This window comes from Sinohyriopsis cumingii, chromosome 6 (genome assembly GCF_028554795.1).
Source record: "Sinohyriopsis cumingii isolate HCF-2022 chromosome 6, ASM2855479v2, whole genome shotgun sequence".
Taxonomy (NCBI): Eukaryota; Metazoa; Mollusca; class Bivalvia; order Unionida; family Unionidae; genus Sinohyriopsis; species Sinohyriopsis cumingii.
Window position 1 is genome coordinate 118,410,225 of NC_142966.1, and position 17,559 is coordinate 118,427,783.

General features: G+C 35.7%; 1 protein-coding gene across 2 annotated transcripts in view; it reads left to right on the plus strand.

The window, feature by feature from the left end:
* The first annotated feature begins 972 nt into the window (after nt 1-972).
* LOC149797821 (prestin-like) overlaps nt 973-17,559 on the plus strand; it is a 38,687-nt gene continuing 22,100 nt past the window's right edge. Inside the window, exons 1-7 of one of the 2 annotated variants that reach the window (XM_089962827.1) lie at nt 973-1,300; nt 5,761-6,214; nt 7,119-7,229; nt 7,615-7,832; nt 9,301-9,465; nt 10,864-11,019; nt 11,612-11,694. In XM_089962827.1, the coding sequence (XP_089818953.1) occupies nt 5,776-6,214; nt 7,119-7,229; nt 7,615-7,832; nt 9,301-9,465; nt 10,864-11,019; nt 11,612-11,694 (1,172 nt within the window). In that variant the 5' untranslated portion in view covers nt 973-1,300; nt 5,761-5,775. The remainder of the gene's footprint in view (nt 1,301-5,760; nt 6,215-7,118; nt 7,230-7,614; nt 7,833-9,300; nt 9,466-10,863; nt 11,020-11,611; nt 11,695-17,559) is intronic. The other variant, XM_089962828.1, reaches the window with a different exon arrangement.

The window sequence follows — 17,559 nt, forward strand, 5'->3', positions numbered from 1 at the left end:
ACTGATCTAATTAGTTTTCCTTTTTCTTTCGTTTCAAGCTAAATATCCTCTAGAAAATAAAGCGTTTTTATTTATATTTGAATAAAATGAATAATTCTGTCTATTATGCTTTTCCCCTAAAACCTGCCAATTTAAAGATGCGTAAAATAAACCAATTCATTCCATGGATGCTTAAACTATAGGGGAAATGTATTTTTGAAAATCTCAGAAGATCTGATATCTGCAAGAGGTGTGTAATACAATTCATATAACTATAACAAGTATTACTTCCGGATCAACCTTTATTGTTATGGCCACTGTCTTCTGCACAAAATTGTTTAACATAAATTCCACCAAAAGTTTCTTTTCTTCGAAAACCATAGAGAAAAGACGAAGAACAAGAAGAAAATATTAATTGAAGACACTATTTTTTAATAAAAAGGAAATGATATTTGCAGTGAAATTTGTTAAGAAGACGTATGGAAAAGTGAAATCATGCAAGACAACCTTCCTGACTGCCTGTCATGCAGTAACCTGCTTATACAACATCACAATAAGTATATACATATATCAAGATTTTGTACGAATACGTTATTCATTAATTCTGCAGAATATGAATAATATATTAAATCAGCATAAGGTTAGCATTTGTTCCTCGTTATTAATTGCATTAAAGTAACAGAAAGCAATGTTACCTGTCAAGGTAAAAATACTTTTATTACTGAAGCAAATAAGAAAGCAAGAACCTATATACCGAGCCCACGATTGCTCTATTGCTGTAAAACGTGTTACGTTGACCCTTAGGTCAAAAGTTTGAGGAAGTCGTAGAATGAAGAATGAATTGTCCTAACTTAATAATGATTACCATGCCGACGGAAGAATTGATGCTAGCTGTCGCTTCACACTAGCCTGGCCTCGGGAATGTATATAAACAGTGAACTTGAAATAACTGTTTTTCTCCACGTAATTAATATTGTTCTGTGCCATACATCGTTTATTTTTTAAAAAGCGACTACACTTTATCATAAACAGTTGGTTTTACGTTATGCAATTGTTTCTGTTTTTAAAGGTACACTACAAGAAATAATTGTTATACGATTCACCTGCTGCTTTCTGAAGCATGAAAGCCGTTGTTTCTGACGTCACACAAATACATACTACCTTCCGAATTACACACACATACACGTTCGTTTGATCTGCAAGATTTCATAACTGGGAAATATACCAACATCTGTCTTCTTGGATAAGGTGGAGAATAAATGAAGAAAACTGAAATAGTTCTAAAAGCATCTTCATTTAAATTGATACCAAGTAATAACACGTAAGTTAACCATCTTTTAAATATCTTTCTTTCATTCTGATAGTATGCATTTTATCTTCCTTAAGCATAGTATTTTCATATTCTGAAACCTCAAGGAAAAGCTGGCTGGGATAAAGTGGTTTACCCAAACAAGTAATAGTGTATATATATTCATTCTTCAGAAATATATCTTACCATAAGCTAGTAAGTATAATCCCATAAAATGTAATTAATTATTTTCCCTTGCGTAACCTTAATGTAATAATAAGCAAAACAGGTAATTAATTAGAAATTATTTACTTATTATTTTTTAATGGGTGGTGATGTTACCCTCGTTTTTGGGAAGAAATGCGATTTAAGATAAGAAGTAAATATCGTCGATTGGGCGTTAATTTATGCAGTCACCTAATTTTTACAAATCTATGCAAATGTGTGGGTATCACGAGCTAATAAGAAATTATGTACGATTTTCTGCGTCGAAATATTCACTTGATAATTTATTTGGGAATTTTCAAGAGCCTAACGAGACACAGAAAACTTGATAATGTAGTTGGAATATTCAACAGCCTAATGAGATAGAGAAAATTCTTTGATGTTTAAAGAAAAGATTCCATAATGAAATCTCTGTACGTATACGTTTCTTAGAGCATTAAACCAATCATTGCAAGTGATAATGTTCTACTGCACTTCAGCGAAAAATATTTATGCTTTTTATGATGTATTAAAATATGTCATTTCTTAGTACTAACTCAATTTGTTGACATTAGGAGTATGTGTGCTTATCCTCGTTAATACCTTCAATCAGTCAGGGTATGACGCAAATACCTAAAATAGATCCAGACACGGTTTAACCGGATTTGGGTTGTTTTCAATGCATCTGTCATGAATAATTAGTGTGGAAATGGAAACTTTGCACAAGCAGAGTTGAATACGATGTGTATTTGATAAAACAGACGCTTTATAATTGATTTGTCTATTCCTTAAGTAAAGTAGATGTAAAAGTATGTACATATTCTCTTTAGTAGAAAGTGACATAATCCTGAGTACATTTGCAACCTGATCTACTTTTAAACTCTGGACATCAGTGAATTAAAAAAAAAATGAAAAATGAAAATATATTGCTCCAGGCTGGAATTTTCTTGACTTCAAGGCAGTGAAACTAACATTCTTTTTATCATGAAAATATTCCGTATTTCATTTTCTAAGCGTCAGATTATACTCTGTATGTCTGTCTCTGTCATAATCAAAACAAGAGAGGTGAGCAGGCAAGCCAGCAAATTATGACTTCTTCATAAATCAACTTATACACAGTAGTTATTTATCGTGTGACCTGTGCTGCATTGAAACCTGTTTAAAATGGACACTCAGTTGATTACAAAGCTGTATTTTATAGACATGTGTCCTTAAAATTCAAATTACAAGGTTTATGTGTATATAAGAAAAAGCATTTATCAATATTACACTTTTTAAGCAGGATTCTTGTTTGGGAGGTATCAACTCACGAGATAACAGACAAGATTATGTAACCGAGATTTGAAAAGTGGGCACCATGGTCTGGTGATTGACAGGTGGTCACCGTGACAACACCAACATCCATGTGATTTTTAACATCTGAGTCAACATCTTGCATACCAGTTTGTAGTCTTTTGCTTTGTAATTGTTTTAAGCATTTGTTCAGACGTAATGAGACTCGACTTCCTTTTTTAAAAGTGTTATCCACTTTCATTTATTCACTGATATTATTTGAACCGCTTTAAGGCATTGTCGATGTGGCAATTGTCTTTCTGTGTTATTCACATGTACATTTTGTTGAAGAGCAAGTGTTGTTTTCGGAAGTACTTTCTTTTTTCCCTTTGACCTTTTTCAGACGTTATGATAATCATTCGTTTTTTATATGTCATCTATTTCATTTCTAAAGCGATGTCATTCATTATGTCTTTAGAGCACTGTCTGCACTGCACTCTTCTTGTCATGTTAGTTTTGTCGTTAACTTGCTGTTATTTGGATCTTCATCCTCTTCCCCTCTGGGTTTGCAGTAGCAGAAATGTCCATGATATGCACGTTTAATTACATCATTGTATAAATTATTTTATCCTTTAAAAAAATCAGTCATATTTTAGAATCTCGTTATCTTTCAAAGCCAAAATGATTTAATTCTCTTTAATACAACTAATTCTTCTCTCGTAAAATATTTGTGTCATTTATTTAATGCAATAATTTGTCAGTTGTTCCAAAAATGCTCAAAAATTCATCATATTCTTTACATTTTTCCTTCGATTCATTTCACTATTTGTTTTTATTCAGATTTATATTTGACATCTTGTTTGTCTCACTTCCGATTTGTAAACCGCTGATCACCAAAACTACATCCTTTTTTCACATTTGGTTATATATTTTGAAATTCTAACGCTTCAGTCATTTTTAAATTGGGTGTTCCAATCATTTCAATTGTTCTATAAATAAATAGGTTGATCATACTTTAAATTTATTTTCTTCCTTGTTTGCTTCAACTGATGTCGTGTCAATTGATACATATATACTGACAAAATGTATATATTTCCTTTGTTGTCTTTTATATCTGCTTTTATGTCATCAATGTCTCCCTGCTTGATGTGAAATCATATTCTTTTTTGTTTGTGCAATGTCATTAGACTTTTCAGGGAACCATTCTTACAGTTCGTAGTATTTTAGTTTCCTTTTGTCCCGTTCAGTTTGTTCCCATAATTCATTTGATATTTGTGTTAGCAACAAGACTTTCAATCTCGTAGTAAAAACATCTTAAAGACTGTTTCTATTTGTTATTTTCGTTGTTATTTTGTTCGGCAAAGTCCTCTTTATAAGTCATTTAAAACGGTAACAAAACATTCAGAGAATACGTTATGCGTGATAAATGCACCATCAGTAATCTAACAGAACATCAATCTACACTGAGTGCTTTTACTTTCAACACTTTGCAAAGTCTCTTCAGTACTTTCAAGCGTAACATGATTTCAGATTAATGTTAAGTTTTGCCATTCCTGTAATGGAATCTAAACCGTCTACTTCATATAATAAGCTACCATGTGCTACTTCAAATCGAACTTTGCTTCCTATCTGTGTTTTTGTAAAACAGTTTTAGACTGACTTCGTTAAGTCCACGATATCTTAAACCTTTTGTTTGTGTATTTAGCTGCAAACAAGTTTGTGTGCCCGTCAACATCAAAGACATATTTTATTCCATCTTTGTACAGCTGCTTTTTTTTCCCTCAATGTAATTGTGATTAAGATTACATGTAATCTGCAAATATGCGTCTTCTCTGAAACAATGCAGGATATTTTTTTCTGATTGTATTTTGTTATTAGTTATTTTATGTTTGTATTATATTGTATGTTATTTATATGTTTGTATTCTGTTTTATGTTAATTGTGTGTTTGTATTTTTTAACACATCTATCTTTGACAACTCTTTTATTCCATTAAAACTCTAGATAACAGCACTGTTGGATTGGAAGACAAGTAATGAAACCCGTTGACTGGGATTTTCTTATTTTGGTACACACCCCAACATTGATTCTACTAATCCCATGCATAAACATAAGCATATTATCTCTTGATACCTACATTTTTACTTTCATATTCAACTCGTACAATATTTATTTTGCATGTCTGAAAACTGTTCAATTTATTACAATGTAGCGTTGTGTTATAATTTATATTTGCACTTTCTTAAAGCTCAGTTACTTCACTGTCTTAGACTGTTTGCGCTATGGCAAAGTTGTTAGATACGCTATGGCAAAATTCTTAGATACGCTATGACAAAGTTGATAGGCACAGACAGAGCTGGAATTATAATTTCTAAGAATTATAATTTTGGTATATATTTTTGGTGTGTATCAATTGTGTATTTTAAGTTTTACAATGCGACACCCTGTCCATCCACTATTACCAGCGTTTTTCATGGACGCAGAGTGTAAGATTGGTCTGTTTGTTTGTTTTGGTTTGCGTTTCTCTCTGAGTTTGTGTCTACGTCTGTATGTGTGCGCGTGCGTGTGTAAGTGTGTGTGTGTGTGTGTGTGTGTGTGTGTGTGTTGCAGCACGTCAACACATGATAGTTTTATTGTTCAGAGGCAAATAGAATAAATTGCTTTGCCTACATAAAACATGTTCTAGCAACCGTCCAGAGTTGTCCCAAGATGCTTTGGCGTATCCTTGCCGTCATGAATCCGATATGCTAACAACTCTGTAACCACCAACCCCACCCACCCCAACCCTGCTACTAGGATTGGATTGTGATGGGCTGGAATTCTTTCGTATTTTCATTCCAAGAAAGAATATAGTTCAGGCGAGTGTAGAGTCTGAGAAAGGTTTTACAGCAATTTTGTCTATTAAAGCCAACCCTTCGCGTAGTACAAACAAGGAAATCATTACTTTTTTTCATCTAAATCAGTTTTGTGAGCTTGATGGATTACTATAAACACACACATATTTTTAATTCTTTTTAGCCGTGCTCATCAATAATGATTGTCACCAGTGAAGTTATGGTGAAAGTGTCAGATGACGACCATGAAGGAGCAGGTGTGGACAATCCAGCTTTCCCACCTTCTCTGAACATAAAAGAAATCCAACCTTCTTTGTACATGACCGAAATCAAAGTCGAGAAGACCGATAGTTCTGCTTTTATAGACAACGGAAAACTAATATCCTCAAATCAGGATTCACCAACAACCGAGGCAAAATTTAGAAATGACTTCCTCCTGCCAGAGGAAAATACATCATTGCGATACGTTTTCTGTGACCAGTTTAAGAAATGTTGTTCGTGTTCAAAGGAAAGATGCAATAGAATCATAGATACACTTTTACCTTGTTACAAGGTTCTAAGGAAGTACAAGGTGAAAGAATATCTCCCTAGTGATATTATCTGTGGGTTGACGGTCGGGATCATGCAACTCCCACAAGGTAATTATATCATTTTACGACTGTTTAAAATGCAAATAATAATAATAATAATACATACATACATACATACATACATACATACATACATACATACATACATATTTTTTCATTTGGAAATTTATCTTTGTTTTTTCTCTGTAATAGTAATACTAGCTGTTGTTGCTGCTTTTGTTACTTTTTGTTGTCCTGCAGAATTATGCCATATGCTTATCTTTTGGTGGTTTGGCCAATTATCATACTTTTAATCTCAGCTATGTCGTTGACAACCTTTCTATTTGTCCCTTTATCCGATCCGTTCCTCCTTACTGCCTTCTATCCAACTCTAATTTCCACACAATAGCTCCTTTAGTAATTAATGCCCTTTCTGGGAAGTTTGGTATACCGTTCATAAGGCCTAAGCTGATTTAAATATCGGTGTTCTACGTCATCGTTTTGAGGAGTTACAGCCCTTGAATATCAGACGTCACCCCCCCCCACCCCTCAAATGTTAGCCGCACAATAGTTTATTAAATTATCCTTGAATTGCAGCCAAATTTTAGTAGGCAACATGTTATAATTCTGACATGTGAAGAGTTAGATTGTCAGCGTTCAACGTCTTCGTTTTGTTACAGCCAGTGATAGTTAAACTCGCCTGTTTTTTATTCGCTATTCGACGTCATCAGTTAAATGTGACTTCTTTGAACTCGTCTGCTAAATCGCCATGGCCACAAAGCCGGCTTCCTTACAAGAAACATTTCTCTATTTGAAAAGAAAAGAGGGGACCATCCATTCCTGAAATTTGCTTGTTATCCATTCATCGTGATCATGATCTTATTATTGTTGTTGTTATTATTATTATTATTATTGTTAATATTATCATTATTATTATTATTATTATTATTATTATTATTATTATTATTCGCAGGTATGGCGTATGCGATGTTGGCAGAATTACCTCCTGTTGTTGGTCTGTATGTGTCTTTTTTCCCAGTGCTGATATACTTCTTACTTGGAACTTCCAGGCATGTCTCAACGGGTAAGAATGAGACGGAAGAGGTATTCGTACTAGTTTTTGTTGTTGTTTCTTTTGGTTTGTTTTATAGCTTTCTCAAAACTATATTCTTGTCGTTGTGATGGTGAAAATTTCGCATTTAGTGTCGCACTTGACCGTCATAAGGATAATTAAATATTATCTACTACCCGTCTCAACTTTATAACAAAATAAATGTTTTCGAATTTGCCAGTTGGTGAAGATGTTGTTGGTTTTTTAATTAAAATAAAGGCCTTCCGCAATGTAAGTGCTGAAAACTTGGATAGAGATGTTAAATATCACGAACGTGTCCGTGGAAACAATATCCATCACAAAAATGCTGAATAGAGATAAATATTAAACTTTCGCTTTCGTCCATCTTCTCCACCAGGGACTGTTGCTGTGGTCAGTCTATTGACTGGATCCGTTATCGCAAAGATTACTGATGTGTACAAGAGTAATACTGGCGTGAATAAGTTACTTAACAACAGCGTAAATGCCAATGACACCGGTGGAGTGTTAGGGAATAGCCCCGATGTTATTGTACTTCCTGATGATGTCAAAATTGGAATAGCGATGTCTCTTGCCATTCTTGTTGGATTTACACAGGTACCGCCCCTTCTCTCTCTCTCTCACTCTCTCTCTCTCTCTCTCTCTCTCTCTCTCTCTCTCTCTCTCTATATATATATATATATATATATATATATATGTGTGTGTGTGTGTGTGTGTGTGTGTGTGTGTGTGTGTACACATACACAAATTACTAATTCGCACAAGTGTAATAAGATGCTAACAGTTATAGGGGCTAAAGTGGGGTCTCGTTAAAAGACTGCACATCATAAACACCCGATGTGCTATATAAGTCCTATGAGAAATAACAAGGGCAGGTCACGATGGATATCTAGGGAGAATCTGATGTCACTGTAGCAACTGAGCAACACTTATTGTGAGTTACCAACAATTATTGTGAGTTACAAACACCTATTGTGATTTACCAACACATATTGTGATTTACCAACACCTATTATCATTGGCAAAAATCCTATTCCGATTGATCAACAACTATTTCACTGACAACGCCTTTTCTCATTGACCTATACCCATTGTGTCTCACAGCACCGATTTTGGCTGACAAGTGCCAGTATTCACTAAAACAACCCAACAATTTTGACAGACAAATACCTATGCTGACTGACAGTATAATTTGTTAAATCACCCGAATAAACTGAAAGGTATATCTGATTTGCAAATGTCAAGAACTCGATATCATTCGAAGAGCGGTCAAGTTCATTTCTTTTTCTCACAATCGATGTTCGTATTTCTTTGTAATTCTCTTTGTATGCTGATTGATTGATTGATTGATTGATTTATTGATTGATTGATTGATGTTGAACTGTATATCAACACATAAGGAGTTATATTGTGCAGAGACACGCCTTGGCTGCCGACAATCCCGGGTTTGATGATAACAAAACTCTAAACTTGAGTTTAAAACTGGGTTTTCATTTTCAACCAATAAAATGAAACGTTATAAATGTAAAATTTCTTTTGATTGGCTAAAGCAAATTCTCACGTGTAAATTCAGTATCAAAAGCTGTATGATTTCCGGGCCCATTATTCTCAAAAGGGTTAGAGCAAGAATGAAGAAAATGAATCTCAGAGTTAACCTGCCCCCCCCCCCAATAAAAGGAGTTAGTTTATGATATTCGGCTTGCTTTTCGGAAAACAAGATTAAAAGACCATGACAGTTTTTTTAAGCCCATTTTCAGTACAATCAAAGTTTCATAAAATCAAAAGTTTCAGAGTTTGCACTTGAGTTTAGATTTTAAAGGGAGGAAACTAAGGTGAAGAATATATTGAAAGATGAATACATTATTTTTTTATTCAAGATACAGATTGTTCGAGAGTTTTTAATTTTGAGACTGACTTTAATTTTGTTCTGAATAATTTGGAGAATACCAGGTTCGATAGGGGCAATATTCTAACCCGTACTCTTCCGATCACATGTCTGGCCAGCTAATTAGTTACTGCGACATGTGAAAATGCACTTAATAGTATACGTATTTTTTTCTTGCAGATTGCGCTGGGATTATTGCGTCTTGGGTTTGTAACAACCTACATCTCTGACGCTTTAGTTGGTGGATTTACAACAGGCACGGCAGTTCACGTTGGTACCAGCCAGGTCAAGAACATTTTGGGAATTAAAATTCCTAGAACGGATGGGCTGTTCCAAATCATTAATGTAAGGGAGCAACTGAATGCAGAATATGAATTACCAAGTTCAGTGATGCCATTCCCCCCCCCCCCCTTTCTTCCTTCCTCCACAGCCTCCTCATCTCTTTGTCTGACATACACACATACACAGGCATAAACTGCGGCATATCCTGCTGAGGTTACTTTTGGAAACATGCATATATCAAGATGAAATATCCATTGATGTTTGCATAATTTTATCCGCTCACACGTGAACGCCATACATGCATATAAGAACATAAGATACAGAAATTGTTATTCTTTATTGTACTTTTTCTCCGCCATATATAGAGTTAAAGTATCGTAGATTTGGCTTCATTCAACATCGGAGAAGTTTGGGGGCGGAGATATATTGCAGTATTGCTTTTTCGATAAATCAAAATAGCGCGCTATACAGCCAGCAACATAGCTCATGAATTTGAAATTGAGTTTTCTTTAGAGCCAATCAAAAGTAAATTCTTTGTGATTGGCTGGCACAAATTCTCTGTGTGAAACCCAAGCTAAGGTATTTCCGTCATAAAACTGAACTCGAATCCAAATCTTAACTCGGAAATATTTTGGCCATTCAAAAGAGCTGCATCAGTACAGTACAAGTACGGTTTTCCTGACTGGAGTAATATTTATCACTCGAATATCTAAAGGACAGTTTATGACATAAGCGCTCGAAATTCTTATGACACATGATGTCAAAGATCTACGTTGTTCGTACTACTTAACTCTGTCAAGATAAAACGTAGATGATCCTGATCTGCCGGCGAAATATTCAATAGATGGTTGGGTCTTCTATGTTTTTAATTGGATGCGCGTTATACACAGGTAGATGGTAAGTAAATAGTGTCCTTTACCTGACATTTATTCTTCCCTATTCATTTATATCTATTTTCTCAAACTTTGCTTGAGTAAAAATGAGAAGAGATAAAAAAAGATTAAGGTGTAAATTTAAATGTTTGTTATTAGAATTATTTAATTTGCGTTATGTACTTAGTGCATCGTCACAAGCCACTTAAGACGATCCGCTACGCTCCTTTTAACCTCTGATTGTGGAGGTTTTCCGGTTTTTCATGAGTTCTCATAAACAAAAATACCGTTAAAACAAAAGATGAACGCATGAATGAAAGTGCTATCGATCGTGTTTTATAGAGGAACTTTGGCTGACTCATTCAAACAGCGTGAAAGGTAATGCTGGGTCACAATTGCGAGAAGATCTGATTCTTTTGTGCAGTAATTGGTTAAGCAAGCTTACGATTATTCTTGAGAAACGGAGAAATCTCCGCACATACAGCTACGGGCGATGAAGGCTCGTAGCAGATTGTCTCCCAAGACTTGCGATAAGGGTGGTTAGATATTTGGAATGAGAAATGAATTGAATTCTTACTTTTCCTTTCAGACATACAAATATATCTTCCTAAGTATTGTACAGACAAACATACCAACACTCGTCATTTCCATCATATGCATGGTGCTTCTGTATATTGTAAAAGAGCAAGTCAACCAAAGATTCAAGAAAAAGTTGAAGGTTCCGGTTCCAATTGAACTTTGTGTGGTAAGTCATTATTGATAATAACAATAATAAAACTATCAATTAAGGTTTAATGTAAAGTTGAACAGTTAAGTGTTGTCTGTCCAAAGAGCAATTTAATTTTTCCAGGTAATACATTTTTACTAAAAATGTTATAAATCGTTTTTTTAAATTATATGTATATTTTTAATTGTTGGGTGTCCAGTTAATTTGGAAATTAAACCGACATAATTGCATTTTTAATCATCAGCCGAATACTATATACAGACGCCTATTTTCTACCCCCCCCCCACTTTTGACAGTGACTTCAGGTGAATATGTACCTATAGTCAAATGTTGAAAGTAATGACGTATGACATCATTATTTAATATATTAGTGCCATGGTGGGTCATGTGTATTTTTCCATGTCAGTCTTAATTATATAGACAAAGAATTTGTCAAAGATCAATGATCTTTCTACATGACTTTCAAAAAGTTTATACTGCAGAAATAAATGAACACTGAACCTTTCAGGCTCATTGCATATATATATATATATATATATATATATATATATATATATATATATATATATATATATATATATATATATATAACTTATTTTTCTGTTTTCAGGTTGTCATTGGTACTGTGACATCATATGTCTGGAACTTTAATAAACGTTTCCGTGTCCAGATCGTCGGTGACATACCAACTGGGTAAGTACACTATACTACCGTAATTATTAAATTACTTGGGATACAATAAAAATAAGTTTGACTCCGGGCATCTTAAACTAAAATTCGGTGTCATTTATGTCTTGACATGGTTATACCGTGAGATTACATAACATGCCCAAAAAAATTTCTGCATAAGTTCTGTAGAAAGTTGAGCACTGTGTATTTTGTTTCCTGGTAGGCAGTTGTAAATTATTATACAAATTAATATATGTGCTACACGCATTCCGGTTATTGTCTTTGTATACATTCTAGCGTCAGTGCACTGTATTTTAGAGTTTGTTTAGATATATTTCATTGGTGTATCGCATTCCTCTGGTGTTTCTTGCATGCCGTTTTGCAACTGAACAACGTTATGAAACGGTCCCTTGATGTTTCAGGACCAGGTGAGGTCGCTGCAAGTGTATCTGGAAGTGAAACGACCCCTGGCTGTTCTACTAACTTTATTTTTACCATGACCCGTCCGTTGGCCATTTCGCCATTTTATATGGATGTGAAACAACTCTGAGCCGTTTCGCAACCAAGCTGTGTAGCTTGTCTTGAAGAGGCCATTCTTAAACTAAGCATTTTACTCTTACGACATCTGACTCTGAGATGGCCCATCACAGATTCGCGATCTGAACTCATTTTTATTGGTGTTTGTCTGTTTAAAAGCCCCTACCTTTATAAAAGCACAGTCTGTTGTTTTATTGTTTGATGTTGTATCTTAGAAAGGAATGATATTGGATTAAAAAAGAACTAATCAGCACTTGGACGGGAAAAAGCTCAATGTGTCATTTTGTACTGTCATTATATTACGATAAATATATGAAATGAATAAATCTAGATGGATGTATGGACGGACAGACGGATGGACGGATGGATGGATTAATGGATGGAACGAACCCTAGAGGCAATATGCCCAGCTTTTGAACAGTTAGATCAATGGACACTGGGTACCAATTGAGTCCAAAGACAGTGTGTCAATAGTAGGGTTGGCCATGTATCACATAGTGACCACAACATAGTAGTGGTTGGAGTTGGGGGACGGGTCCGAAGTGGAGCGAAGAAAACATGTACATACAGACATAAATTGACAGGAGGACTTACACCTAATTACAGACAAATGTCTGTATAAACGAGTAAAAGCTCACTCTTTAAGACTATCCACACTTACAGATGAACGAACGCTTTAAGCCAAATACAATCTTTACAGATCAACATCAATCGATACAGCGGACGCTTATCTTTACATGCTAACACATGTCCAAAAATCAAACAAAGGGTATGCAATGGTGTAATTACCAACGCTCATACTTGCGAACCCTCACACTTACAAACTAACACCCATATATAGGCAGACACAGTAAATTTATCCATTAGGTGTTGTAATTGGAATAGCACTGAACAGTTTCGTTCGGATCGGCCTTGAGAATCGCCGTCGATTTAACGGTAAGAACAGTGATCGGTTGCTCTACAAGTACTTGGATAACGTACCGATCAAGACCAAAAGCCTAAAGCAGGGCTTATTGGCCTCAACCTTCCAGTCCTCTTCTGGTGCATCTTGTCTGGCAATGATGACGACGGTGGTCCTCCACCTTATTATGTTGTTCCTTTGGAAGTTCTCCTGCCTGCTCTCCAGTTCCGTATACCTTTGTTCGTTCTCCTCCCAGTATCGATAGGGGGCCCCGAGTGGCCGAGTGGTCTAAAGCGCTCTCCGTTACGGATCACTGCCATCTCACCTTTGTCTGCGTGGGTTCGAGTCTCGGATTCGACCAATGTGGGTATGTGAGAAAGCTTGCCAGTAGCTTCTCGTGGGTCGGTGGTTCTTTCCGGGGGTTTTCCGGATTCTTCCTCCGCCATTATATTAATACTGGCCGCCATGTATAGCCTTTCGTGTGCTGAAAAATGGCGTTAAACCCTACAACAACAACAGTATCGATAGCGCTCCAACTGGTATTGGCAGGCGATTCCGGTTACTTCTGTCCTCTCTTCTTCCACTGGTTTAGAAAGAATTGTTTGCGTTAATCGTAAGCGGACATGTAATTTCTGGATCTACTTCGTCTTGTGTTGTACGGTGCCCCACATCTGAAGGAGTACGGCAGTTACATGTCCAGATAACTCAATGTTTTGTTGACTGTAGATGTGCTTGATTCGCGGACATGTTGGAAAACATTCACTAATTTAATACACTTCGACTTAGCTTTTGGTCATGACTGGTGGAAGTCCTATACTGTGATGACACAACTGATGAGGGCTTTCAACGTGTATCAACATGTAAAGTGTTTCGACACACATTCTTTCATTGCTCTTTGAAAACGTTCAGCTTCGCTGGATTTTGTTTGGGGATTTTCTTCAGTTTCTCTTGAATCGGACGAGTGAGAAATTCTGTTCCTCTGTCGTTTTGCTATCGAAGAGGGTGCCAATTATTAGTTTGCTTCCAAATATTTTGAGATTCCGTACTCACTCGGAACCAGTTCTTTATGTCAGAGGTACGACCCATGCATGCTTCGAAAACATGTACAGCAAACAGAATAGACGCATGTAGCCTTGATTGTACGAACTGAAGTTAGAAGGATCGGCCCAATCTGTTTACTATTGGCGGTCAATACATGATATCACGGTCTGATTTCTCTATACTTTTGTCATCCCCTGAGGCATATAACTTGTACGTGGTCGTAGTAGATGTTAGCTACGAGTTCGTCTTTGCTGTCTAGTTCAACCGATTCCATTTTTATTTTTTTTGTTGCGGTTGTAGTTGTGACGATCAGCAAGTATGATGACGTTAGGAATCGACGACGATCTCAAACGTGTGTGTTCTGTTCTTTATCGCGCTTTTTTCACTTCCTTCTTCTCTTGTGGGGATGGAGTCGTCTTTATTACCTTCTCTTTTATTTCTTGTGAATCGGTGTGTTTATGAACGTAGCTGAATGATTCTTCGTCTTCTTTGTTACGGGCCTTTTTAATCGACGGTTCTTAGAAATCCTTCATATTTCCTCCCTTCTCTTCTTCATATTCCCTACTGTTTTTCCTAAGTTGCATCTATTTCTCCATTACTATGATGCGTATTTCCAATCTATCTTGAAGAGCAAGGATTCCAGAATCGTTTACCCTTGAAGATAAATTCTTGATAAAAACGCAGAGATAGTTTTTCTGTGCCGTAAAAAGCACTGTGCTGAAACGTTTCATAACGTTGCAAAAGTTGTCTATACTATTTGCAGGTTGTTAGCTTCGTACAAATCCACTAGATGCATCGTAGACTGAAACTCTTGTTGCAATTTAACTGCCTCTGTCACAATATGATTCGCACACAATTAAGGTACCAGCTGTTTGTATTAACTATAGATGTCCGTTCACCATTTTCAAGAAGCAAAGGCATTTTCGTTCTTCAACTGGTGGAGTTTTGTATCACCGGCCTCATACGAGAATGAGTCTTTCTTGTTATTGCAAAACGGCTTTGATGACTAACATGTAGAAGCTACGTTTGCCAACAATGATGTCATCATTAGAACAATCTCTCCTCGTTGGACTGGATTGTCGTTCTCGGATTGGATTTTGTCCTAATTATTATTTCTGTTTCTTCCTCGTTGGAGCGGATCGTTTCAAAATGTTCAAAATGCTATCGAACAAACAGTGCATCCATGATGTTGTGAGCATTTTCAAATATCTGCATTTGTATCGGAATTTGGCGTTTGTTGAAACCAAAACTACATAATTGACAAAAAGGACGTCGGTTTGAATTCATTCCGATTTTAATCATACTACGACCGCAATGCAATGTTGTCCTTTGGGATGGACATCTTGTAGAAGTTACTTTTGTTATAATATTTAATATTCTTATGTTTAACGTAAACATTAGATGAATAAAGGTGTTCTCAGCAGAATAAATTGATTGTATTATTGTCCCTAGAGATCGAATAAGGCTTATGCTGTGCCTGTTTTGCCATGGAATTTGGTTTTTGACCGAGCCCATTTCAAGACAGCTATAGGTCAGAAATAGGAGGGGGAAGAGCAGTGATTTTAATACCGGTTGACCATTTTGGCGACATCTAAAAGAGTTGAAATAACTGAAATCTAATTTAGCTGGCATCATAAAAAAGAGAGATATTAATACACTGATAGTGCTGATGTTGGTTCTACCGTAGTTTGATATTGTTGCTGCTAGTCGAGTGTTTCCCTTGATATGTGTATGTTATTGCTGAACTGACTCTCCTTCAGTAGTTGTCGTCTTAGTCACGGTCTTCTTTTCCCTTCAGGCTGTGGAAGGTTTCTTCATCTTATTTGTCTTCTCCACATTCTTCGCTTGATTTTATTTTATTATTTTCTTCAGAGACATCTTTATCGTATCGTGTTTTCAGTTTCATAATAGAAGGAAAGTAGTGACTATTCCTTAGAAATCCAGTTCCACTTGGTATCACGATAATTTGTTCCTTGGCCCAGGTATCTACATCCGGATCTACGAGTTGTATCAAATCCAAATCAACTTTTCTAAATAACATTATATTGCTCAGGAGCATGAATGATTCATAGAACCCTGAATACGTTGATGTGCCTGTAACGGCATGTGACGTGGAGATGTGCTAACATAATCCAAAATGACTTATCTGAGCTATCTATAATTCCAAGATAATGTTCCAGTCTAAGAATGTTATAAACGAGCACTTTGTAATTCCTGTGAATAATAATTTGAATAAAATATTATAACCTAATCAAATACTGAAAACAACAATAAGAATAATTCTGCTAGAGATGTTAAAACAAGAACGAATTTTTTTTCATGTTAACAAAATTATATTAAAAAACTAAGACAAAATTTGATCCAGTATGTAAGTCGAAACGTCATTTCTAGAAAATTCTAAGTCGTAAACATATAGAATTTATTACTAAAATTATAATAAAGAATGTGGTAAACATCAGGTACAACAGGTTTATCTATGAGGAATGCCAATATATTAGACCTGATCCCAAATAAACACGTTTCCCTCTAACTGATAATGATCCTAATATTTAGCCAATACTCATAGAGAAAATATTAGCAATGCATTATTTGTTACAGACTAAATGTTACTGGTCAGGTACAAAATGAAATTTATTTTAGACAAGGTGAAGTACACAATAAAATTATACATAACCTATATTCATGCAGAAAAAACTCATAAATGCAAATTAAATATACATAACAGTGAGGTTTTATACCTTCAGATTGATCACCAAATACATCTGACATCGCCATATACAGTTTAAGTCATGCCGATTGGGGTTGTTTGGTCACACTTTCATTTTACATTAGGTTTCTATGAGTTGTACAGAACACAGTGTAGTATACACTGAGACTGATGGCGCAATGTGTATCGCTTTCTTCGAATAAACGTTCTACCTTGTACATGACACTTTCTTTGCAGTGATGCCTTATTGTGTAAACCTTAGTCCGATAGCTTCCTTCATCCGCACCTTATATATCGTCGAAGATGACAAGATGAGTTTAACTTGACTTAGGCACGATCTCGTCATGTTTTCGAGATCTACCATCCATACACAACATTTATACTACCTGACATTCTTTGAAGAATGAATAATGAGACTGCCACTCTTTGCAGTACACGATGCCTTGTGGAGGACGATATAACATGATTTGTTTGTGTTCGATCAACGTTTGACTAATTCGGTTTTACCTGAAACCCCTTGATCAGGCGGCTAACTTTCTTTGAGGATCTTAGTCAACTTCTTACTCTTCATATGTTCACTGAAGTTTTAAATTTTGTCGAGGTCAGCTTGCTCAAAACTTTGATATGTTAGTCATCGTTCTGTACTAATGTGCTAGTTTCGCCTATTAGTGACTTTTTCGTTCATGGCGCATCCGGTTCGGTT